The sequence below is a fragment of the Melanerpes formicivorus genome, unplaced genomic scaffold (genome assembly GCF_026170545.1).
Source record: "Melanerpes formicivorus ecotype bairdi unplaced genomic scaffold, bMelFor1.0.p_v2 SCAF_22, whole genome shotgun sequence".
Taxonomy (NCBI): domain Eukaryota; kingdom Metazoa; phylum Chordata; class Aves; order Piciformes; family Picidae; genus Melanerpes; species Melanerpes formicivorus.
The window spans coordinates 4,098,190-4,123,488 of record NW_027142374.1 but is presented as its reverse complement, the minus strand read 5'-3'; the positions used below and the strand labels follow the sequence as shown (position 1 = coordinate 4,123,488).

Here is a 25,299-nt window from a genome sequence, read left to right as displayed (position 1 = left end):
GTTGGGTGATAGGTTGGACTTGATGATCTCAAAACTCTTTTCCAACCTGGTTAATTCTCTTCTATTCTCTCTCTTGAAGAGCAGGTGAGGAACCAACTCCTCTCTCAGAGGCTGGCCACCACAAGCTGTGTTCCAAGCCACCCCCCACCGCTGGAAGTGAATTCCTCTCCCTCAGGCTGAAAAGGAGCTCATTAAATATAGGCCAGAGGTGGTCTGAGAGGCAGGGAGGGTCCTCCTGGAGGAGCAGACAAGATGTTGCCACCAGGCTCCAGCACAAGAGCTGGAATCCAGGAGCTCCAGGTAACTGGGAATTTGGAGAAGCCCTTCCCAGCTCCCATTTTAAAAGGAAAAAGCAAAGGGAAGGGGAAGTTACAGCTGTGCCAGCAAAGCCCTTCTGACTCCAAGAGAGTCAGCAATTTCTCCTCTCCTCCTCCCCTCCCCCTGCCCAGATCAAGGCTGCCCTCAGCTCCGCTCTCCGCTGCAGCACAAGGCCCAGGAGCAGAGAGGCTGAGCGAGACGGAGTGCAGGCTCCAGAGCAAGCATCAACCTTCAGCAAATCTCCCAGTTAATGGCAAACTGGCAGCAGCTCTGCTCTGTAAACATTAACAGAAGGTCTGATTTGGTGCCTCACGAGGTCTGCCCCGCTGCTTTCTGCTGGGAAGAGCTCAACCCAGCCCAGCAACTTCTCCTGCCCGGGGTCCAAAGTTTGCTCCTGAAGGCACTCAGAAGGACTCAGCCAGCCAGCCTCTGAATGAAGTTTGACTGCCCCACACCAGCTGTCATCTAAAGACCTGGATTTGCTGGGTGGATCACTCAGCAGATAAAGCATGGGCTTGATGATGGCACTCCAAGAGCGCTGGTCGATGGCTCAATGTCTCAGTGGAGACCACTGAGGAGTGGTGATCCTCAGGTGCTCCACTGCTGGTCCCCACAGGCTTGAGAGGTGGGCCAGTGCCAACCTCATGAAGTTCCAACAAAGCCAGATGCAAGGCCCTGCACCTGGGTGGAGGCAATGCCAAGCACAGATCCAGGCTGAGTGGAGAATGGATGAAGAGCAGTGCTGAGAAGGAGGACTTGGGGCTGCTGGACATGAGCCAGCACCATGCACTTACAGCCCAGAAGCCAAACAAGCCCTGGGTCCATTCCCAGCAGCATGGGCAGCAGGTGGAGGGAAGGGATTCTGCCCCTCTGCTCTGCTGAGATCCTACCTGCAGTGCTGAGGCCAGCTCTGGAGTCCTGTGGGAGCAGGGCCAAAAGAGGCCTCAGAAACGATGGGAGGGCTGGAAGCCCTCTGCTGTGAGGCCAGGCTGAGAGAGTTGGGGCTGTTCAGCTCCAGGGAGGCCTTAGAACAGCCTGGATTTGAAGGGGGCTACAGGAGAACTACAGAGGGACTTCTGACAAAGGCATGGAGTGATAGGGTGAGGGGTGATGGCTTCAAGCTGGAAGAAGCTGGATGGAGATTAGACAGGAGGAAGAAATCCTTCCTTGGGAGGGTGCTGAGGCACTGGAACAGGTTGCACAGGGAAGCTGTGAAAGCTCCAAGCCTGGCAGTGTTCAAAGCCAGGTTGGACAAGGCCTTGAGCAACCTGTTCTAGTGGAAGCTGTCCTTGGCTTGGCAGGGAGGCTGGAACTAGATGGTCTTTAAGGTCCCTCCCCACCCAAGCCAGTCTGGGATTCAGTGGGGTTTATATCTTAGTATATTAAAGGGGGGGAAGAGAGAGAAAGGAAATTCTTTCTAGGAGTGCTTGGCATTCACCTTTCCAGGGCCAGCCAAGAGTGGTCAGCAAAGATGATGCACACCATGAGACTCCCCTGCCCCAGGGTTCCACCAGCCCTGCCTGGATGGATGGAGCTCACAGCTTTACACCAGCAGCAGCAGCTTCAGAGCAGCATCTGGGACAGCTTTCAGCTCAGCTTCGGAGCCTCAAAGCACTTCAGAATGCACTCTCCACAGCTTGTGAAGCAGCAGAGCCACAAACACCAGCCCAGCCCCGCCAGCCCAGCTCCAGGGACTAGAGCCTTCTCCAGCAGAAGCAGGAGGGGGTTTCAGGGTGAAGTGTGCTCTTACCTGCCAAGAGGCCGATGAGGAGCATCAGCAGCCAGCCAGAGAAGGCATCGCTGACGCTGTGGATCAGGGCCCAGGTGGACTCCTTGCTTCTGCTGGTGATCTGGGGAAGGTTGTTAGAGAAGACACAACAATCTGAGCCACTGAGGGACTTGGGGGCCAGTGCTCCAAGAATGGTGATGCAGTGAGGATAGGCAGAGACTGGAACAGGCTGCCCAGGGAGCTTGTGGATGCCCCCTCCCTGGAGGTGTTCAAGGCCAGGCTGGATGAGGCCTTGAGCAACCTGGGCTCAGTGGGAGGTGTCCCTGCCCATGGCAGGGGGCTTGAAACTAGATGGTCTTTAAGGCCCCTTCCAACCCAAATCATTCCATATACCTATGAATCTAGGTGGTGAGTGGAAGACAGACCCCAACATGCAAACCAACAGCTCTCAGAATGTGCTCTGCTTGGAGGGGTGAGGGGAGAGGTGTCAGGCAGTGGCTGCTCTTACAGCTGCTGCAGTCAACACAGCTCTGCTAAGGAGATGGGAAAGAACTGACCAAGGGAAATTCCATCAGTCCCAGCAAAACATTCAAGTGATGTTTCTTCCTGGGTGTCTTCTCCATAAACCCAAACCAGAATTCACTCCTTAATCTGTTGGTGGCCACCAGCTACTGGAGAGAGTCCAGGGGAAGCTCCAAAGATGCTGAGGGGCCTGGAGCATCTCTGTGAGGAGCAAAGGCTGAGAGCCCTGGGGCTGTGGAGCCTGGAGAAGAGCAGCCCCAGAGGGGATCTGAGCAATGCTCAGCAAGAGCTAAAGGACCTGTGGGGGGCAAGAGGATGGGGCTGGGCTCTTCTCAGTGGTGCCCAGTGACAGGAGAAGGGGCAGTGGGCACAAACTGGAACCCAGGGGTTTCATCTGAACAGGAGGAGAAACTTCTTTGATGTGAGGGTGCTGGAGGCTGCCCAGAGAGGTTGTGGAGTCTCCTTCTCTGGAGAGATTCCAACCCCAGCTGGCCATTGTGATCCTGGGCAAGCTGCTGTGGGTGCCCTGCTTGAGCAGGGGGAGCAACTGGATGATCTCCAGAGGTCCCTTCCAACCCCACCACACTGAGATTCAGGGATTCCACCATCTCCAGCTCTCACCTCGAGGTCTGCAACCCAAACCAGAAGTGTCTTGGAGTAGAGGAGGACACCACAGGGCAGGCGGCCAAGGAATGGCCAGGCTGGGAACCAGACTGTGCTGGTGGCACTGGGAAGGGACACTCAGACCCATCCATGATGCCCCAGGAGGCTGAGCTCCTCAGAGGCACTGGCAGGGAGGGCTGAAGCCTGTCATGCCCTCTGCTGCTGACAGGAGGAGAGAAGGGTGACAGAGCAGCTATTGTGTGCCCCATCAGCTGCCTCTGCCCAGGGAAATGGTCCAGGGCAGCTCCATTACTCCCAGATAAAAGCCACATTGATGCAACCAACCAAAAGCCACTGCAGGAGGAACAACCAACCAAGAGTCCTTCCTGCCCCAGTCAGTACTGGTTGGGCTTGCTCTGGATTTGTCTCTCTAGCTCCCCACTGACCATGGGTAGAACCAGCACAGGATCAAGGCAGAGGTTGTGGTGGCTCCCAGAATGAGTTCCTTCAGATTGCTTTTCACTGGACCAACCCTGCAGCTCTTTGGCCAGCAGGAACTTCTGCCTTGGGCCAATTTCAAGCTCTTTTGCCAAAGACAGGTGTCAGCTCTTCATACAGGCACCTCTGCAGACAGGAAAGGAACAGTGTGGCCAGCAGGAGCAGGGAGGTCATTGTGCCCTGTACTCAGCACTGGTTAGGCCACACCTTGAGTCCTGTGTCCAGTTCTGGGCCCCTCAGTTTAGGAAAGATGTTGAGTTGCTGGAAGGTGTCCAGAGAAGGGCAACAAAGGTGGGGAGGGGTCTGGAACACAAGCCCTGTGAGGAGAGGCTGAGGGAGCTGGGGTTGCTTAGCCTGGAGAAGAGGAGGCTCAGGGGAGACCTTATTGCTCTCTACAACTACCTGAAGGGAGGTTGTAGCCAGGTGGGGGTTGGTCTCTTCTCCCAGGCAATCAGCACCAGAACAAGAGGACACAGCCTCAAGCTGTGCCAGGGGAGGTTTAGGCTGGAGGTTAGGAAGAAGTTCTTCCCAGAAAGAGAGATTGGCCATTGGAATGTGCTGCCCAGGGAGGTGGTGGAGTCACCATCCCTGGAGGTGTTTAGAAAGAGACTGGATGGGGTGCTTGGTGCCATGGGTTAGTTGATTATGTGGTGCTGGGTGATAGGTTGGACTGGATGATCTCTGGGGCCTTTTCCAACCTGGCTAATTCTGTGTTCTGTACTGATCATCCTCTCCCACACTGATCATCTTCCTACACAGGGATCTGTGCCTAGGGGCACAGGTGTGAGGAGTCTTTTGGGTTTCTTCTCTTCATCCATAGATGGGAAACAGAGGAGCAGGAGCCCCTAAATGGTGTGGGAGCCCCTTAGTGGGGTCTAGACTTGTTCAGGTTTGGGCATAAACAGGGTTGGTGCTGTGGGACACAAGATGATTTGTGAGGCTCAGGAGGAAAGAACAGGAAATGAAGAACATTTTGGCAAGCAACTGGATTCAGTTCAGCCACTGCCCTATGAGAGTTCTGCCAGCAAGGGTTTGTGTGAGTCAGGAGCATGCTGGGGATATTGATTTGTTATTTAAAGCATCCCCTGCTTTCTAAGCAGGCTCCAGAGAGCTCAGAAGTCCTGGGAATCACAGAATCCCCAGATCTCAGCATGGTGGGAGGTGGAAGAGACCTCTGGAGATCACCCAGTCCAAACCTCCTGCCAAAGCAGGGGCACCCACAGCAGCTTGCCCAGGATCACAATGTCCAGGTATGGTTGGAATCTCTCCAAAGAAGGAGACTCCATAACTTCTCTGGGCAGCCTGCTCCAGAGCTCCAGCACCCTCACACCAAAGAAGTTTCTCCTCCTGGTCAGATGGAACCCCTGGGCTCCGGTTTGTGCCCTTTGCCCCTTGTGCTGTCCCTGGGCACCACTGACAAGAGTCTGGCCCCATCCTCTTGCCCCCCACCCTTTAGCTCTTGCTGAGCACAGAGCAGATCCCCTCAGGCAGCTCTTCTGCAGGCTCCACAGCCCCAGGTCCCTCAGGCTGCTTCCTCAACTATGCAGAGACCTTCACCTGTGAGCAGAAAACCCACCTGCTTCATATCAATGCAGTGGATCAGGGAGTCTCAGATTCTCCCAGTATAACCTGGCTCAGGCTGCCTAGAGAGGTGGGAGATGCCCCAGCCCTGGCACCACTGCAGGTCAGGTTGGTTGGGGCTCTGAGCAACCTGCTGTAGTTGCAGATGTCCCTGCTGGCTGCAGGGGAGTTGGGCTGGATGAGTTCTCTTCAATTCCAACCCATTCCATGATTCTAGGAGTGCAGCTCTTCCCCACCACGTGCCATCCTCCATGAGCAGGACCAGCTGCTGCTGTGCCTGTGCCTCCAGCAGGTTTAACACAGCCATGCAAGTGTCATGAAGCCCTTCAGGAGGTGCAGCAGAAACTCTCTGAAGCTTTGGTGACAAACAAAAGCCTCCAGAGAGGCAGCAGCAATTGAGAAACCACAACTTCATGCTCCTCCTCCTCCAGCTAAAGCTCTTCTGGAGAGGCTCTCAGCCCCATCCCCTCCCTGTTCCAAGCCAGGTTGGACAGGGCCTGGAGCAACTTGGTTTAGTGGGAGGTGCCCATAGCAGAGGGGCTGGAACTGGATGATCTTTAAGATCCCCTCCAAGCCAAGCCATCCTGTGGCTGCCATGAGCTGCAGCATGTCAGTGACTGTGCCTTTGGTGGGAGCTGTTACCTCTCTGTGCCTGTCCCGGTCCCTGCTCTTCTCTCGCACCCAGTCTATGGTGTTGAAGTCTTCATAGGTGCCCACACCAGGAAGAGGCTCCTCCAGGAAATCCATCATTGTGCTGCTGCCATTCATCCCTCCTCCATTGTATGAGGAGAAGCCTGGGAAGGAAAGGAAGAGGGGGGGGAAATGGAGCAGGTTTGTGGGGTTCCCCTTGCCAGGGAAAATACAAACGAGCAATCACACCACCAAAGCCTCAGCTTAGGGCAGAGGCCACACCAGTGCCAGGGGAAGCCAAGAGCTGAGGAGCTGCCCCCTCAGCTGACCACCCCAAACAAGCCTCAGGGGTGAGCTGGGCAGTTGCAGCAGCTCCCACAGAGATGGGCTCAGTCCTGCAAAGAAGCACTCAGGAAGCAAAGGAATCAATCCCAACTTCCAGGTGTTCACTTTTCCCTCCCATCCAGGGCTTGCCATGGTCAGGGTTTGCCATTGGAGGGAAGCAGATGGGAGAGGGAGAGGGGAAGGTGAACACTTGAGACCCTCAGTAGCACTGAAGGAAGTTCCAGGTGGGTATGATGAAGGTGAGGGCAGGAGAGCCACAGATAGGGACAGGAAGGGTGATGGATGGGTGCAGGCAGACAGGAGAAGGTAAACATCAGAGCCACTCATCACTGGGGGGACGTTCAGGAGGGTCTAAAAAGCAGAAAGAGACATCAGATGGGGGGCCTTGGGAAGGCACCAGGCTCAAGTGGGGGGCCTTGGGAAGGCACCAGGCTCAAGTGGGGGGGCCTTGGGAAGGCACCAGGCTCAAGTGGGGGGCCTTGGGAAGGCACCAGGCTCAAGTGGGGGGCCTTGGGAAGGCACCAGGCTCAAGTGGGGGGCCTTGGGAAGGCACCAAACCAGGACCTGCAGCCTCCCTTCGGGTGAGACCAAGTTGGCCAAACCACTCAACCTCCTGCCTAACTTGCTCCAGCCCATGGACAATGATGCTGAGGGTGGATGGGCACTCCCAAGGCAGGAGTTCCACCAACTGCTCTCTCTCCCCCATCTTCTAAAAGCAGGAGAAGGGAAAGGAGCCCTCCCTGAGCTGCCTTCCAAGCCCATTTCCCAGGCTGGCACTTCCAGAGCTGCCTCCCAGCAGAGAGCGAGCTGCAGGAAAACAAGATGAGTCACGTAGGCACCACTGACAGCTCCCACAAACAGCCCACTTCAAAGGGGCTGCTTCCTTCAGCTGGGACAGAAGAAGGTTAACTGCAGCTCTCCAGAGAGCCTCCCAAGTGGTGAGAGCACAGCCTGGGAGCCCCACCTGCACGCCGCGGGCTGGAAGGAAAGTGGGGCAGCGTCTGCTGGGAGCCTCAAGGAACTGCTGTGGCTTCCACAACGTCTGGCCAGGCCTGAGGACAGCAGCTTGGAAATGCACAAACTGGAGCCAACACTTCCAGAGGCTTCCCCATCCCACTGGAGGGCCCAAGTGCTGCTCAGAAACCCCACAGCTCCACACCTCCTTGAATCAACCACCCTGAGAGGAGCAGCGCCCGAGACACCTGCAGCTCCTCCTGCCCCCCTCTGCGTGAGACACAGCAGGGCTTGGGTTGGAACAGACCTTAGAGACCATGGAGTCCAACCCCTAACCCAGCACTGCCAGGCCACCCCCAAACCACATCCCCTCAGCACCACATCTCCAGGGCTTTGGAACCCCTCCAGGGATGGGCACTCCAGCACTGCCCTGGGCAGCCTGGCACAGGCCTTCACAACCCTCAAGGGCAAGAAGTTGTTCCCCATGTCCAACCTAAACCTCCCCTGGGCAACTGGAGGCTGTTTCCTTTAGTCCTGGCACTTGTTCCTTGGGAGAAGAGACCAAGTCATGAGAGCTGGCTCCAGCCTCCTTGCAGGGAGTTGTAGAGAGCCAGAAGGGTTCCCCTCAGCCTCCTTTGCTCCAGGCTGAACAAGCCCAGGTCCTTCAGCTGCTCCTCACCCCAGTCAACCACAGCTCAAACAAGTCCTACCTACAGCTCTGTCCTCTGGAGCACAGCCCTCATAACCCTGCAGCCAAAGGCCACCAGCTAGACCTGGAAGCTAAAAGCCTCTTCTGGAAAGCATGGCCAGGGTGAAGCCCAGAGCATCCCTGACCTTGTCTCCAGACCCTTCCCCAGCTTTGCTGCCCTTCTCTGGACCTGCTCCAGCCCCTCAGTGTCCTTCTTGGAGTGAGGAGCCACAGCCTCTCGAGGCCACAAAGCCCTTCTGAAGCAGTTATCAGGGAGAGGACAAGATGATGCCTCACCCCAGTCAACCACAGCTCAAACAAGCCCTACCTACAGCTCAGAGCTGCAGATCTTCACAGCTAAAGCCCCAGAGGTGAAGATTTCACATACAAGTAGGGAGATGGCTCTTCTGGGGGGGAGGGAGGGGCTGGAGGTTCTTCTCAGTGCCTACAGAAGATCACAGTGTGTCCACCTTGAGCAGCTGCACTACCCTGCCCTGCACACCCTCCTCTCAAAGCCAACCAGCCCAGCCAGCAGAGCTGGGCTGTTGTTTCCATGGGGATGACCAACTCTTCCAGAAGGAGAACACCAACTCCAGCCTCCATGCTGCAGCTCTGCTCTGTTTGACTTCATGCTGGCACACCTCTCCTCCAGAGAAACAAAACTCTGCTTGTCCTAAAGACAAGCACTAAAAGGGGAAGGGAAAAAACCCCAGCAGAGTGCCCCCAGGCAGGAGCCTCCTTGGAGGAGCATTTTCTGCTAGATGAGATGAGGGTCACCCTTTGCCTGTTCTTCTGGAGTAACTGCCCAGACCAGCTACTTTCAGCTGTCCTGGGAAGGCTCTCCAAGCTCAGAGCAACCCCAACAAGCCCCTGAGGGCACAAAGCCAGCACACAGCTCTGCAGGTCACCACGTCCTCAGCACCCAGAGCCCCACAGCCACACCACAGCCAGCTGAAGGGATGAGCTGACTCAACCTGCAGGCCCAGGATGGGGCTGGAGGCTGATCCTGCTCCCCAGACACTGCCCCTTCCACCACCACCCCCCTCCAGCCCAGCCCCTCCACACTACAGCAGCAGGGTTTTGACACCACCAAATCCAACCTCAAGCCCCAATTCTCCAGCCATGGCAACCCCACAGCTCCCTACATTGAGAGAGGATCAGGAGAAGAGGTCCTCAGATTTCTTGCCAGGAGTTACAAGCCACCAGAAAATGGCTGACAGCCACAAATATTTTTCAGTGTCATCTCTTCTGCCCTGGCTCCTTGCAAATGAAGGAGGGATCAAGAAGATGAACTCAGTGCTACCTTGCCAGAGCCCAGATGATCACACAGGTCTCCCTCCCCGGGGATCTATGGAGCAGATCTCCCCAGCTCCTGATGGAAAAAAAAAGCCTCTCTAAAATCGTTCTTTCGAGCCTGGAGGCAGGGAGTTGGACACAACCCTGCCAGGGGAGCACAGCTTTTCAACAGACCTGCCAGGCTTCTCCCCACCTCTCCTCCCCAAAACGGGTTAATGCTCCACTTCAGAGCCTGCCTGGCTCGGCAAAGCCCCAGAAGGCAGCGCTGTTAAAGTTACAGGGTCCCTCCTGTGCAGCACAGCATAGCCACAGGGCTCCTTTTCTGCCCCCTCCTGCCAGCACGGGCACCTGGAGGCACCTGGGGGCTCCACACGTTTGCTGGAAGCCTCAGGAACCACTCCTGCTGACAACATTTTTGCAGGTCTGAGGCCAGCAGCTCGGAATTGCAGAGAGTGGAGGCAGCGATCCAGAGGCTTCCCTGGTTAAACACTCCCACTGGAAACCCCCAGTGCTGCTCCAAAAGCCCAACGCAGCTGGGGCTTTTCTAGAGTGCCCTGCTCTAGAAAATCGGGGGGTGGGGAGAGGGGGGAAGGCTTTTGCAGACATGAAAAGAGCAACAAACCGACCGGCAGCAGCCCAGCATCATTACACAGCAGAAATCTCCCCGGGCCCCCCAGCGCCCTGCCGCTCGCCCTGCCCCACCGCCCCTGCCTGCAGCCCCGCTTCAGAGCCACCAGCAGCAGCCTTCGCCCCGCGGCTGGCCGCCTTCCTCCCGGGCTCACCTCCCCTCTGGGTTCTCCTCACCCTCACTCAGCGCCTCCTGCTGCCGGGGTGCGGGCAGCCCGTCCGCGGTGCCATGGCTGGCCGGCGGTGGTGGGGGCACAGCGGGCGCGCTCTGGCCTCACGGCAGCACTTGCTGCATCCTCTTCCTCGGGACTTGGCCGAAGAGGAGCCCGCAGCGGCGGCAGCCAGGCCCTCCCCGTGTCGTCAGCAGCCCCGTCACATGAGCCGGCCCCGCCAGGGCAGGGTCCGGGCGAGCGGCGCGGAGACAGCTGCGGGGACACAGCCACCTGCCCGCGGCCACGCAGCCACCTGCCCCCGGGACACAGCCACCTGCCCGCAGCCACACCACAGCCACCTGCCCGCGGCCAAGCAGCCACCTGCCCGCGGGGCACAGCCACCTGCCCCCGGCCAAGCAGCCACCTGCCCCCGGCCACCCCACAGCCACCTGCCCCCGGGACACAGCCACCTGCCCGCGGCCAAGCAGCCACCTGCCCCCGGCCAAGCAGCCACCTGCCCGCGGCCACCCCACAGCCACCTGCCCCCGGCCAAGCAGCCACCTGCCCGCGGCCAAGCAGCCACCTGCCCCCGGGACACAGCCACCTGCCCGCGGCCACCCCACAGCCACCTGCCCCCGGCCAAGCAGCCACCTGCCCGCGGGGCACAGCCACCTGCCCCCGGGACACAGCCACCTGCCCGCGGCCACCCCGCAGCCACCTGCCCCCGGCCACACCACAGCCACCTGCCCCCGGGACACAGCCACCTGCCCGCGGCCACCCCACAGCCACCTGCCCCCGGCCAAGCAGCCACCTGCCCGCGGCCAAGCAGCCACCTGCCCCCGGGACACAGCCACCTGCCCGCGGCCACCCCACAGCCACCTGCCCCCGGCCAAGCAGCCACCTGCCCGCGGGGCACAGCCACCTGCCCCCGGCCACCCCACAGCCACCTGCCCCCGGCCACAGCCTGCGCCTTGGCACGGCCAGAGTATCTGCCCTGAATCTCCTCTCGGGCACAGACAGCCCCCAGGCCTGAACACACACACACAGAGCTCCTGCTGAGCTGCACGGCCTGGCGCTGCCTGTGCCACGGCTCCAGGATGGAGCCGGCTCAGTCCAGCACTGCTCGCTCCACAGCCCTGCTCCACAGCCCTTCCATCCCCACAGCACAGCCCCAGGGACCCAGGAGACCCAGCACTTAGCCACCTCACCCAGTCTGTCTGTGGAGATATGCCCCACTATGAGCACCCAGTGAGCCACCAGGGACACCCAGCTAACCATGGGCACCCAGCCAACCACCTCAACATGCACCCAGTTAACCACACAGCTGACCATGGGCACCCAGCTAACCACCGCAACAAGCACCCAGTTAGCCACCACAAGCACCAGACTAAGCCATGAGCATCCAGTTCAACAGCAGGAGTACCCAGGTAGCCCCCACAGGCACCCAGCAGGCCACAGCAGCCCAGACAGCCCCCACTCTGCACCCACATGCTCAAAGGCCTGGCTGAAGCCCAGCTCAGGGGCACCCACAGTGATGGATGGAGATGCCAGGTCCCTTCAACCCATTCCATGACTCCTGACGCCAGTGGGTCGCTCACAGATGCGCCAAACCCTCCCTTTTTCCCCCACCCAGCTGAAGTGTTTCAGGCTGAGTAACCAGAAGCAGCTCTCCTTGCCCAGGGTCCTTCCCAGGAGGCAGGCACTGAACTTTTGTCTGCCCTGCACAGACAGCCCCAGAGTCCTCTCCCCCGGCCCCCAGCAGCAGCCTTTATCTCCCCAGCCAATGCCCAGAGGGGCTGCTGATTAAGCTCCCCTGGCCCTCACTCTGATAGCTTGTCCCTCACCCATTGTCTGGCAGGGCTGAAGCACTCCACCCTGCCGAGGCTGCCTCTGCTCCCACCAGATAGGCTGGCTGGAGGCTCTGTCTGAAGGTCAAGGAGGAAGTTGGGTGAAGAGAAAAGCCAGGGGAGATACCTCCCAGCCTCGGGTCAGTCAAACCAGACTGCCAGAGGTGCAGCAGGTGAGGGAAATCCCCTGGCCAGCAAAGCAAGGAAAGGCCTCCAACCCTTCTGGGAGCATCCCCACCACTAGAACCACTGAATCCCAAGCTGGAAGGACCAAACACCATCTGCTCCAACCCTTCTTGGCAAAAGCAGGATCTAGACAAGCTGGCCCAGGACCCTGTCCAGCTGAGCCTTAAGAGCATCCAACATTGTGGCCTCCACCACTTCCACTCTCCAACAAATCACTCAAGAGAAGCAAGCCCTCACCCAGGAGGTGCTTCTTGGTAGGACAACTGCCCCAACAGGTTTGGCTAAAGGGATGAGGCCTTTTAAATCTTGCAGGTCATCCCAAAACCCCCAAAGGACCACAAATACCATCCAAAAAGCCCACAGATACCATCTGAATGGCCACAGGCAGCCATCTAACATGGATACACAGGGACCACCCAGGAAGCTCTGCACAGAACTTGCTTCAGAACATCTTAAGCTCCTGGGGAGTACCAAGAGGGTTTGAACAGAAAAGCAACTGGCTGAAGGCAGAGGATGCTAGAGACAAGTCCCTGTGTCTTTGGAGCTAGAGGAAGGCAACAGTGGTCTGGCACTCACTGTGCCAGTTTAAGAAGGACATTGAGACTCTTGAATGTGTCCAGAGAAGGGCAACAAAGCTGGGGAGGGGTCTGGAGCACAGCCCTGTGAGGAGAGGCTGAGGGAGCTGGGGTGATTAGCCTGGAGAAGAGGAGGCTCAGGGGAGACCTTCTTGCTGTCTACAACTACCTGAAGGGAGGTTGTAGCCAGGTGGGGGTTGGTCTCTTCTCCCAGGCAAGCAGCACCAGAACAAGAGGACACAGTCTCAAGCTGTGCCAGGGGAAGTTTAGGCTGGAGGTGAGGAGAAAGTTCTTCCCAGAAAGAGAGGTTGGCCATGGGGATGTGCTGCCCAGGGAGGTGGTGGAGTCACCATCCCTGGAGGTGTTCAAGAGGGGATTGGATGTGGCACTTGGTGCCATGGTTTAGTCAGTCATGAGGTGCAGGGTGACAGGTTGGACTTGATGGTCTCTGGGGTCTTTCCCAACCTTATAGATTCTGTGATTCCATGAGGGGCTCCAGCTGGGCTACAAGAGAGAAGAAACTCAACACCAAGGCAAGGAGCAGAGGAGTGGAAGAGACAGCTGGAAACCACGTCGTGCTCCAAGGCAACAGAGCTCACCTAAAACCTCAGCTGCCTGCAGATAACATCTGCAGCTCCTTGCTCAACACTTGAGAGCAGTCAGCAGCCAAAAGCTGACCTTGAAATCCCTCAAAGCACAGAGCAGAGGAGATTTTACTGCTGGACAAACACACCTTGCCCCATCACGTGCAGCTCTGGTCACCTTCAGCCTGGTGGCAGGAGGAGGAGGTGATACCAGTAAAGGAAACAAGCTCTGAGGAGCACAAGTGGCTGCTTTAAAAGGTGATCTCAGCCCAGCAAGCCCTTGGCCAAGAAGGAAAGTGATGCTCTGACAACCATTTTGAGGAGCACTGCTAAGGTTGACTCCAGCACCTTGGGCCAAGACTCAAGGGGAAAGAAAAATCAGCAAAGCATCGGGGCGGGGGGTGTCATTAAAAAGCCAAATTTGAGGAGGCCCCAAGCACAGCTGAGGAGCATGGGAAAACATCAAAGCAAGCCTTATCTCTCTCCTTTTATTGACAAAATGCTGAAGTCCAAACCAGGGGAGATAAGAGTGGAGAATGTGCTCCTCACAGCGGGGTTTCACACCACAGACAGCACAGCAGCAGGCCTGGAAAGCCACCACAGATCATTTGGAATCAGTTTGGAATGAAAGAAGATTGAAGCTCCCAGAACACCTCCCTTTTGGCTCAGGCTTTTGGCCAGCTCCAGCTGGTACTGGTTGACAGCCAGCTGAGCATGAGCCAGCAGTGTGCCCAGGTGGCCAAGGAGGCCAATGGCATCCTGGCCTGCATCAGGAACAGTTTGGCCAGCAGGAGCAGGGAGGTCATTGTGCCCCTGTACACTGCACTGGTTAGGCCACACCTTGAGTCCTGGGTCCAGCTGTGGGCCCCTCAGTTTAGGAAAGATGTTGAGCTGCTGGAAGGTGTCCAGAGAAGGGCAACAAAGCTGGGGAGGGGTCTGGAGCACAGCCCTGTGAGGAGAGGCTGAGGGAGCTGGGGTTGCTTAGCCTGGAGAAGAGGAGGCTCAGGGGAGACCTTCTTGATGTCTACAACTACCTGAAGGGAGGTTGTAGCCAGGAGGGGGTTGGTCTCTTCTCCCAGGCAAGCAGCACCAGAACAAGAGGACACAGTCTCAAGCTGTGCCAGGGGAGGTTTAGGCTGGAGGTGAGGAAAAAGTTCTTCCCAGAAAGAGTAATTGGCCATTGGAATGTGCTGCCCAGGGAGGTGGTGGAGTCACCATCCCTGGAGGTGTTCAAAAAAGGCTTGGATGTGGCACTTGGAGCCATGGTTTAGTTGTCAGGAGGTGCTGGGTATTAGGTAATAGGTTGGAATTGATGATCTCTGGGGTCTTTTCCAACCTGGCTGGTTCTATGCTTCAGGAGGCAGCTGTGCTCTTGCAGATACCAGTCCCAGGCCAGGCCCTACACAAAGACATTTCTCAGCACAAGCATCTTGAGAGGCCAGTGGGAGCCACACAGCAAACACTCCCCTGGAACCCTCCCAGAAGCCATTGTGAGAGCCAGGAATTACCTGCCATCTCCCTGTCAAGTGGTGGGTCATCATCTGCCATGGGGAAGTCCAGAGGGGCTCCTGCTATTTCCAGCATGTCCTCATCACTGGTGCTGCTCTGGAAGCTCCCCCGCCGGAAACTCTGCTGCTCCATGGCCACAGCTTCCAAACCTGCCAAGGAGAGGGACACCTTGTGGAGCACAAACATGGACTGACCAGGAGGAGAAGCTTCTTCACTGTGTGGCTGCTGGAGCCCTGCAGCAAGCTGCCCAGAGAGGTTGTGGAGCCTCCTTCTCTGGAGAGCTTCCAAACCCTCCTGGCCATTGTGATCCTGGGCAAGCTGCTGTGGGTGCCCCTGCTTGAGCCAGGGGGTTGGAGTGGATGACCTCCAGAGGTCCCTTCCAACCCCCACACCATGCTGGGATTCTGTAATAACCACTTGACCCTTAGTCCTGAAGGCCAGGAGGCCAAGTTGCTCTTCCCATGTGAAGGAGAAATGCAGTGATGCCACCTGAGGGTCGGGCTAGAATGGGACAGAACTGGAGGTGCACAACTCCAAGCAGAGCCCTTGCTCTAGATTCATAGGTCACAGAATGGTTTGGGTTGGAAGAGGCCTTAAAGATCATCTAGTTCCAAGCCCCCTGGCATTGGTGTGGACATCTTCTACTAGACCAGGTTGCTCAAGGCCTCATCCAACCTGGTAGAGGCCAGAAACAACCATCAAGTGCCAGCACAGCACCTGAACTCAACTGGAAAGCCAAACACAGAGGTGACAGAGTGCCCAGGTTCTTCAGAAAGGACAAGCTCAGGACACTGCATGGCCAAGCTCAGCCCCAGAGGGCAATCTTTCCATGGCAAGGCATCCTACACACACAGCCTCTGCTCCTCAGCTTGATATGGGATCCTCTCATCTCAGGTCCTGCACCTGGATCACAACCACCCCATGAAGGCTCCAGGCTGAGGGCAGAGTGGCTGCAAACTGCCCAGTGGAAAGGACCTAGTGAGGTTGGTAAACAGGCAGCTGAAGATGAGCCAGTGTGTGCCCAGGGGGCCAAGAAGGCCACCAGCATCTGGGCTTGGACCAGCAACAGTGTGGCCAGCAGGAGTAATGAAGTGATTGGCCCCCTGGACTGGGCACTGCTGAGGCCACATCTTGATTCCTGGGCTCAGTTTTGGGGCCCTCACTTCAAGGACATTGAGGGGCTGGAGCAGGTCCAGGGAAGGGCAGCAAAACTGGGGAAGGGTCTGGAGAACAGGGCTGGTGAGGAGCAGCTGAGGGGCCTGGGGTTGTTCAGCCTGGAGAAAAGAAGGCTGAGGGGAGACCTTCTGGCTCTCTACAGCTCCCTGAAAGGAGGCTGGAGCCAGGTGGGGTTGGTCTCTTCTCCCAAGGAACAAGTGCCAGGACAAAAGAAAACAGCCTCCAGTTGCCCCAGGGGAGGTTTAGGTTGGACATGAGGAACAATTCTTGCCCTTGAGGGTTGTGAAGGCCTGTCCCAGGCTGCCCAGGGCAGTGCTGGAGTCCCCATCCCTGGAGGGGTTTCAAAGCCATGGAGATGTGGTGCTGAGGGACATGATTTAGGGGTGACCTGGCAGTGCTGGGTCCATGGCTGGACTCAATCTGCAAGGTGTCCTCCAACCCAAGCTGTGCTGTGGTTCCATGATTCTGTCTCCAGGAGGCACAGCCCATGGCTGTTTGTCTCCTGCACACACCCAGAGCCTTCAGAGAGAGCAAGAGAGGAACCAAATGTGCAACTCAGCCCCACTGCAGGAAGGGCAGGAGCCAACCAGCACTTGCCAGCAGCAGGAATGTCCCACTCTGCAGAAAGCACTTCCCTTTGCACCCAAAATAAGCCACCAGCCACACAAAACAAGCCCTGGCACGGCCCAGAGAGACACATCCATCCCCCAGCTTCAAAGTGCCACGGGAACCCCACAAGGACCCCCCCCTGCCCCTGGCAGCAGAGCCAAGGGGCAGCCAGCAGCTCACACAGGACAGAGGGTGGGAACTCAGCCTCTCTCCATGCCCTGGAGCAGCCTCAGGGGACACAGCCTGAAGTCCCTTCTCCTAGGGGAATGCTCCCTCTGCAGGCTGGTGTCACCTCCCCGGGCCGCACCCTGGCACCAAAAGCCCAAGAGGTTCCTCTCACAGGTAGCTACACATTAACCTCCCACCACACTCCTGCCAGCTCAGGAGCACCCTCGAGAGGTCCCCAGAGCACCTACATACCCGAGGGCTTCCAGCGCCACCAGCGCCGGCGTGAGGGCGAAGCCATCCTGCTGCCGGCCACCTCCTCCCGGGCACCTCTCAGCCCCTGCTGCCTGCCCCCATCGCAGCCCGCCCGAGGGAAGCAACGCAGCCCAAGGCAGCAGGCTCAGCCTGGTGACGCCTGCGAGTGACTCAGATGACAGCCCCTGGTCACCAGGGCACCCGAGCACGCCGCTGCCCCCCTGCGCTGCCACCCGGCACTGACACCCTGCGCTGCCAACCCGGCGCTGCCCACCCTGCGCTGCCGACCCGCCGCTGCCCACCCGGCGCTTCCACTCGCCGCTGACACCCTGCGCTGACACCCGCCGCTGCCAACCCAGCGCTGCCAACCCGGCACTGCCACCCTGCGCTGCCACCCGCCGCTGCCCCCTGGCACTGCCAACCCGGCACTTCCACTCGCCGCTGCCCACCCGCCGCTGCCCACCCTGCGCTGCCAAGGTGCCACTGCCCGCCCGGCGGCGGTGCCAGCGCCAGGCTCTGCTCACCGCACAGGGCTGCAGCACCAGCGAACCTGCTCCCCCCAGGCTGCCTGCAGCACCCAGCCCAGTGGCACCAGGGCACCGGCAGCCCTTCTGCAGCCCGAGGAGCAGGGCACACAGTCGGGAGGGCTAAGCTGGAGCACTGGGGAGCTCCAACCCCCAGCATGTTCTGAGCCCCAGCCCTGGTTGAGGGATCCCCAGCACTGCCCTGGGCAGCCTGGCACAGGCCTTCACAGCCCTCAAGGGCAAGAATTGTTCCTCATGTCCAACCTAAACCTCCCCTGGGACAATTGGAGGCTGTTTCCTCTTGTCCTGTCACTTCTTCCCTGGGAGAAGAGACCAACCCCCGCTGGCTCCAGCCTCCTTTCAGGGAGCTGTAGAGAGCCAGGTGGTCTCCCTTCAGGCTCCTTTTCTGCAGGCTGAACAAGCCCAGCTCCCACAGCTGCTCCTCACCAGCCCTGTGCTCCAGCCCCTTCCCCAGCTTTGCTTCCCTTCCCTGGACCTGCTCCAGCCCCTCCATGTCCTCCTTGGGGTGGGTGGCTCAGGACTGAAGGGGCAGCCTCAGCAGTGCCCAGTCCAGGCAGACAATCACTTCCCTACTCCTGCTGGCCACACTGTGGCTGATCCAAGCCAGGATGCTGGTGGCCTCCTTGGCCACCTGGGCACGCTCTGGCTCATCTTCAGCTGCCTGTTTACCAACCTTCCCTTCCCCCAGGTCCTTTGCCAGGGGGCAGTTTGCAGCCACTCTGCCCCAAGCCTGGAGCACTGCCTCCTTCAGACCAGATGCAGGACACCTCTGCCCATAACCATGGGAGAGAGGGAAAACCCAACCAGGCAGCAGGCCAAATGCACCTCCCACCAAACACCACCACCTTCTCCTTTTATTTTAGGGACCCTCCTGCCTACATCTCCAAGGCTGCATCCACTTTATTTCAGAGGCCAGTTTTATTCCAAGCTTGCAGGCAGGGTCCAGCTGGACACTCATCACCCCAAGTGCCAGGCACTTTTAGCCTCCCCCAGCACAGCACCTTCACTTCTTTGTTTGTCTTTGAAACACTTCAGAGCACTCCCTGAAATCCAAACAGCTTGACCTGCTGTCACACTTTGCCTGATTTTGGAGAGGCAGCAGCTCTGCTTCTTTGCTTGAGAAGGTAGAAGGCATCCAACCAAATCACCAAAATCCAGGCTCCAGAGGACTTAAAAGGGGATTTCCTGAGGCACAAGGAGAACACAAAACACCCAGACTGCACAAAACCCAGGCTGAGGAAAGCCTCCAGCAAACCTCCCCATGGCAAAGGGTCATGAGAGGAGAACAGAGCCCTGCTAGGAACAGGCACTCAGCTTCCCCAGGGATTGGGGTTGTTCAGCCTGGAGAAGAGAAGGCTCCAGGGACACCTTCTGGTGGCCTCTCGGTGCTCCAGGGGGCTGATCAGAAAGCTGGGGGCAGACTTTTGAGCAGAGACTCCTGTGACAGGGCAAAGGGTGATGGTTTGAACTCAAAGAGGGAGATTCAGAATGGAGAGAAGGGAGAAATGTTTGACACGGAGTGGTGAGAGCCTGGCCCAGGCTGCCCAGAGAGGTGGGAGATGCCCCATGCCTGGCACCACTGCAGGTCAGGTTGTTTGGAGCTCTGAGCAACCTGCTCTGCTTGCAGATGTCCCTGCTGGCTGCAGGGGGAGTGCCCTAGATGGCCTGTAAAGGTCCCTTCCAACCCAAACCATTCTGTGATTCATTCTGAAAGGCAGATTTTGGAAGCCCACCAGGTCCACAACCCCTCACAGTGAGCCAGAAGCAGCTGGCAGACAGCTAATGGGGGCTGACTCACTGGAGCAGCTCTGGGGACTCATTGAATTTCTACAGAGGGTTCTGCCTGCTGCAAAACCAGGACACACTTTCAATAGCTCATCCTCCACTCAGGAGCTGCAATGTTTTAGTGTCCAAATGTCCTGTAGTGACCCACAAGGCCAGTGGCCTCAAAGGACAAAGACATTTCCTCATCCTCTCTGGGAAGAGTGATATTTGGCTGGGGACGAAAGCAGCTACAGCCCCTGAAATAAACAGCCTGACCCTCTCCTGAACTTCTAGATGGGTTCTCAGGAGGCACCTCTGAGAGTGGAGCCTTGATGGGACCATGGTGGCCTTGACCACAGTGAGCAGCACAATCACCACATGGGCTTCAGACCTGCAGAAGAGGCCAACCCCACCTGGCTCCAGCCTCCTTGCAGGGAGCTGCAGGGAGCCAGAAGGTCTCCCCTCAGCCTCCTTTTCTCCAGGCTGAACAAGCCCAGCTCCCTCAGCTGCTCCTCACCAGCCCTGTGCTCCAGACCCTTCCTCAGCTTTGTAACCCTTCTCTGGAGCCTCTCCAGCCCCTCCATGTCCTCCTTGGAGTAAGAAGCCCCAAACCTGACCCTGGGATTTGAGGTGTGGCCTCACCAGCAGCAGGTGAGCCTGGAGAGCCCATCAGGCTGCAGCCAGCAGCTGGTTCCAAAGGAAGGATCCCACCACTCACAGACACATCCTGAAAAATGCCATTCCCAGGACAAGAGAGCAAACCTGTGTCCATCACCCTGCACTTGCCACCCTCACACCACACTCAGGCCCAGCAGCACAACCTCGTCAGCTACAGGAGACGCCTCCAGGGGTCTCAGCAGCACCGAGGGGCTGAGACCCCTCTGCTGAGCCCTGCAGCCAACTGCTGCCAAGGCAGGAGCTCACCCCCTGGCCCCTCCTGTCAAACCAGTTGATCATGAAGAGCAGCTCTTCATCCAGCAAGCATCTCCAGCTGCTAATTGCACGCTGGGACGTGACAATTGCCCAAGCGGCCTTCGGCCTCGCCAAGACAAGGAGAGCCAGGAGAACAACGTGTCATTAGCAGCCACTTCCTGGAGCCCTGCTGTCACAGGCACCTCTCTTACTCCACTGCCAGCTCCATGCCTTGTCCTTTGGGAAAGCAAACCAGATGAAACACCAGTGGGACACAACAATGCTGGAGAGTGACCAAGGGAAGCCCTGAGATGAAAAGGGAACCTCTCTTCGCGGCGTCACCCGGCCCCGAGAGGCCACGGGGCTGCCAAGAGCCGAGTGCCAGCAGCAAGCAGCAGCCCTGCTGCATCTGAGGGACTCCAGAGGAATGAGAAGTGTGGCACAGTGTGGCACAATCCCTCCCAGGAGCCTCCCACAACACACAGAGGAGAAAAGCAAACCCAGCTGCGGGATTTGGGTGCCCCTGGGGATTTTCTAGCTCCCTGGTAGCCAAAACCCTCAGCCTACAAGTCCAGAGGAAGAGCAAAGGGAATTGTCTGCTGTGCTTTCCCTCTGGGTGCAACATGCAGAGGGGTGAGAAGGAACAGGGGCAGCACAACCCCATCAAAAAACAACACCCCAACCCCCTTTGTTCGGGTGCTGCTCCCAAACCATTCAGCTCCTGGAGAGCAACCCTCAGTGAGAACACCACAAAACCCTGGGCAAACCAAACCCACACCTCCAGCAATGTTTTGGGGTAAGCACAGAGCTTCACCTGTCACCACACAGAGGGTGAGGGCCACTCCAGGAAGGAGCAGCTCAGCAAGGCTCCAGCTCAGGCCAGTATCAAGCTGATGTGGTTGCTGCCTCCCAAAGAACACCAAACAATTCCCTGTTTTAGACAACAGCCATTCAAAAACAAAACCAGCCCTGTTCTCATGTTCTCCTGGGAACAAAGGCAGTCAGAGGCACAGCAGAGCCTGCCAGCCACACCACACATCCCTGCTGCCTCCCAGGTGCTGGTGCTCCCAGGAGCCGAGAACAGAAGCCCCAGCACCGGGAGGAGGATGAAGTTTGCCTTCCACCAACACCTGCCCCTGCACAGGTGTCAAGAGCTAAACCACTCCTCGTGTTCTGGCTGCATAATCAAGGTCCAACCTTCAGGATTAACCAAAGCTCTAAAACTTGGATGGACAACAGCTCCCAACCCGCAGAGGCTGGTGTTACACACACGGTATTAAAGGATTCCCAAACTCCAGTGGCCTACTTCTCTCCTCATCCACTGCCAGGAACTCCTTCAGATGGGAACTTCCCTCGGGCAGACAAACGAACCAAGAAGGGCACCTGATGATCTGTGAGGTCTTTTCCCAAGCTCATTGATTCTACGCCAGCAGCTCCTGCCCCCGGGCCCGCCAGCCCTCTGCCCTCAGCGCCCCCTAAGAAGGTCAGTCAGGATTAGGAGAGGATCATTTACCCATCCAACAAGCGGCATCGGTACCTTCTCCCAAGGCTCGGCTGCTCCTGCCTGCCCTGCGAGGCTTCTGCGAGCTGCTGGAAGAGAAAGGCCTTGCTCAGGAGGGGCAGCAGGGCCGGGACAGCCAGCCCTACCCAGCGCCGAGCTCGGGGGGCGAGCATCAGCCCCACGAATCACAGCAAGGCCACAGAGAACACCCCCGCCCCACCCAGGGAGCCGGGAACTCGAGCCTCTACAGCCTGCCGCCGGGACAGCACAGCCCGATCCGCCCCAGGCCAGAGGCGCGACACGGGGGCAGCCGAGGGGGCCACAGCCTCAGCCCCTCGACTCCTACACCCCCGCCCCAACGCCTCAGCCCCGGGACTCTCCAGGCCTGCCTCAGGTCGCCCTCCCGGGCCCGTCCCGGGTCTCCCCCCCGCAGCTCTAGGCGCTTCCTGGATGTCGCCGCGTCCCCCCTCCCCCGGGCTCGCCCCGGGGCTCCCCCGGCCCCGCTGTCTCACCCCGGTCCTGCCGCTGCGGCTGAGGCCGAGCCCGGCCCGGGACCCCCTCCCGCGGCACCTGCGCGAGCGGAGGCTCCACCCCGAGGGGGCGGGGCGCGAAAGCGGGCGGGGCCTGCGCCGCTCTCCGGGCACAGCCTGACACATGCGCACTGCGGACCGATGAAGCACAGGCACACCTCCCCAGCGCCATCTTGAGTGTGGGCGCCGGGCTCTTAAAGTGGTACTCACCTCGTTCTGCAACGGGGAGTCGGGAGGAAACAAGGGCAGGGAAAGTGGGTGCGGGGGGGGCCTTGAGGGAGGACAGAGTCAACTAGGCCACCTTGGCCTGGACCTGCCTCCCCTATGTGGCAGCGTTCCCACCGCAAATGTGGGAACACATCCTCTTCCCACCATTGATGATCCCCAGCAGAGTCTTCCCATTGCTGACTTCCCCCATCATTGAGTCCCCCATCACTGACTCCCTCCCATTCGACCTCCCGTACTGAGTCCCCCCATCGCAGAACCCCCATTGTTGACCTCTTCATCAGATACCCACCCCAATATCGACCTCCGACACACACACTTATCTCTGACTCCCCCATCACAGACACCCCCTCATCACTTAACCCCATCTCTGACCCCCTCAATCACTGACACCTCCATCACGGACTCCTCCCCCCCACACTGCTGACCTTCCCAGCAGAGACCCCTTCCTATCACCGACCCCGACGTCACTGACCCCTGATCGCTAACCCCCCCAATACTGACTTCTCCCCATCACTGACCCTTATAGCCCATCATTGACCCCACCATCACAGACACCTCTCATCGCTCTGACCCCCTCAATCGCTGAGGCCCCCGGTCGCTGCTCCCCATCACTCAACCCCATCTCTGACCTCCTCAATCGCTGATCCCGCGTCGCTGCTCCCCAGTTGCTGCTCCCCATCACTCAACCCCATCTCTGTCCCCTCTCAGTCGCGACCCCCACCCCCTCCACCACCCCAGCCCGTCGCTGCCGTCAGCAGGAGCTGGTGCCAGAAGGGGGCAGCAACGGCGCGGACGAGAGGCCACCAGCGGCCAGCAGCGCCGCGCTTGAGCTTAGCCCTCGGTTATCCTTCGGCATCACCTCCTCCTGCCACGGAGACTGCTCAGAGCCTGGCTGCTTTCTCCCCTGGGCCTGGAAATGCGACCAGTTGCTGCAGGGAGACAATCCAGAAGGGGACATGGTGGGGTGGTGCCGCTGGAAGTGGAGCAAGAACCTGCCGCGTTCCCACCAAGCAGGCAGCAGAACACAGCAAAACCAGGGCAGGATGCAAGGCTCCAGCTCTTCCCTCACGGGGCTGGGGGCTCTGCAGCCTCCCAGCTCCTCCTCGGGTGGAGAAGCTGCACAGATGTGTTTGCTTCCCCCAAGCACTGTCTCCTCAGATGGTCCCTGGTTCCTTCATGAAAAGGCACCCTGGTACCCTCAGGTCTCCTGTGTCCCCCCAGGAGAGGTCACAAATGCCATGGTGGGGCTGCCAATGCTTTGTTTTCAGGACATGGGAGATGGAACACCTTGGCATCATCCTAACAGCAACCTGAGAAGGTGGGACCAGCACCATGCCATGTGAGTGAAGGTCCTTCAGCAGAGGCAGACCCTGCCACATGAGGTGAACCTTGGCTTTACCAGATCATCTTCATGCTCTGAGGCCATCACCACCTTCCTGGGAGCAGGGGCTGCTGGATTTGTCCTTTCATCTTCCCCTTCCACCATGCTCAGGGTGTTGTGGCTGCTGGAGAGGAGCAGGTGGACAGGAGGTCCCTCCCCATGGGTGACAGGAACACATCCTCTGCCCAGACTCCCAGCACACACACTGGTGAGTGGATTTCTCCTGCTCCTCTGGTAGCTTTGGTCCTTTCCTTGTCCCCTTCTCCCCCCAAGTCACCATCCCCAGGTTTTGAGTGGGACAGCAGCATCCTGCAGAGGAGGTCCCTGCCTTCAGCACTCCGTAGCCACCTCCCAGGGGACTGCCAGCCCCACCACTTCCCCATCAGAAGAACCTCTCAGCCTTGATTTGTTTCCTTAAGTGCATGGCAAGAGGCCTGGAAGAACCCAAACCAGCCAGGACAAGGAGGTGCAGTGTGGAAACCTCAGCAGAAGGCTTTTTCTGTGAAGCAGTGGTTGATGTTCTGAAAGGTCTCTTGCAGCCTCAATGATTCTGTGATTCCATGACTCTGTGAGCTGGGAAGGAGGACAGGGCTGTGGGGCTGGGGAAGAGAAGGAAGGAGAAGCCTCTGCTCCACTCCACTGCTCTCCTGCTCCGAGCTGCTCCATGGAGGACCTTCAGGAAGAGCAATCCAGACCTGGAGCTGCTTGCAGACACTCCAAGGGCAGAGCTCTGGGAGCGGGAAGCAGACCCCATCCCTGGTTTCCTGCCCATTGTTTTCTGCTCCACTTGCCCAGGAGCTTCACCAGCAGAAGGAAAAATCCTCGCCCTGCTGAATGGGAAAGTCAGGCCTGGGGACATGGGGACATCCCTGCTGCTCCCCAGTGCTGGAAGCTGCTGGGCTCAGGGAAACAGGAAGCCCTAAAATAGCAGAAGCTGGAAACACGTGGCCAGGGGCAGAAATCAATCATGGAATCCTTTTGGTTGGAAGAGGCCTTCCTTCAAGATTGTCACTGCCAGGTCACCACTAAACCCTGTCCCTCAGTACCACATCCCCACAGCTCTGAAACCCCTCCAGGGTTGGGAACTCTACCACTGTCCTGTGCTCTCCAGGTGAGATGCCAGATCCAGGGTGGTCCAAAACATGACAGGGATGGGTCCTGGAGCACCCAGTGCTTTGGACAGGGGTCTTCTGTAGAGAGAGGCAAGCAAGGGGCAGCAGATCCATCACCAAGGGGCCAACTAGGGGTTGGGGTGCTCCCACTCCTGCTTCTCCGCTGCTTTGAAAGGACAAGACTAGAAGACCTCAGGTAGCCCTAGGGGAGGTTTAAGTTGGACATGAGGAACAATTTCTGCCCCTTGAGGGCTGTCAAGGCCTGGCTCAGGCTGCCCAGGGCAGTGGTGGAGTCCCCATCCCAGGAGGAGTTTCAAAGCTTGGAGCTGTGGTGCTGAGGGACATGGTTCAGTGGCAGTGCTGGCTTAAGGGTTGGACTTGATGTTCTGAAAGCTTTTCCAGTCTAAGCAATTCTGTGATTCCATGACTCCATGATCCCATGACTGGGAGCAGGGAGCACACCTCCTAAAAACGAGA

The 25,299-nt window shown here is 58.4% G+C and overlaps 1 protein-coding gene across 8 annotated transcripts in view; it reads right to left on the bottom strand.

The window, feature by feature from the left end:
* Nucleotides 1-22,160, bottom strand: part of LOC137447911 (H(+)/Cl(-) exchange transporter 5) — a 34,569-nt gene extending 12,409 nt beyond the window's left edge. Inside the window, exons 1-5 of one of the 8 annotated variants that reach the window (XM_068151896.1) lie at nt 22,084-22,160; nt 21,608-21,657; nt 14,644-14,793; nt 5,894-6,045; nt 2,069-2,168 (exon numbers count right to left, since the gene is read on the bottom strand). In XM_068151896.1, the coding sequence (XP_068007997.1) occupies nt 2,069-2,168; nt 5,894-6,045; nt 14,644-14,776 (385 nt within the window). In that variant the 5' untranslated portion in view covers nt 14,777-14,793; nt 21,608-21,657; nt 22,084-22,160. Of the gene's footprint in view, nt 1-2,068; nt 2,169-5,893; nt 6,046-9,946; nt 10,124-14,643; nt 14,794-16,849; nt 16,935-21,583; nt 21,661-22,083 lie in introns of those variants that run through there. The other 7 variants (XM_068151897.1, XM_068151892.1, XM_068151893.1 and 4 more) reach the window with 7 other exon arrangements.
* Between the last annotated feature and the right edge of the window lie 3,139 nt (nt 22,161-25,299).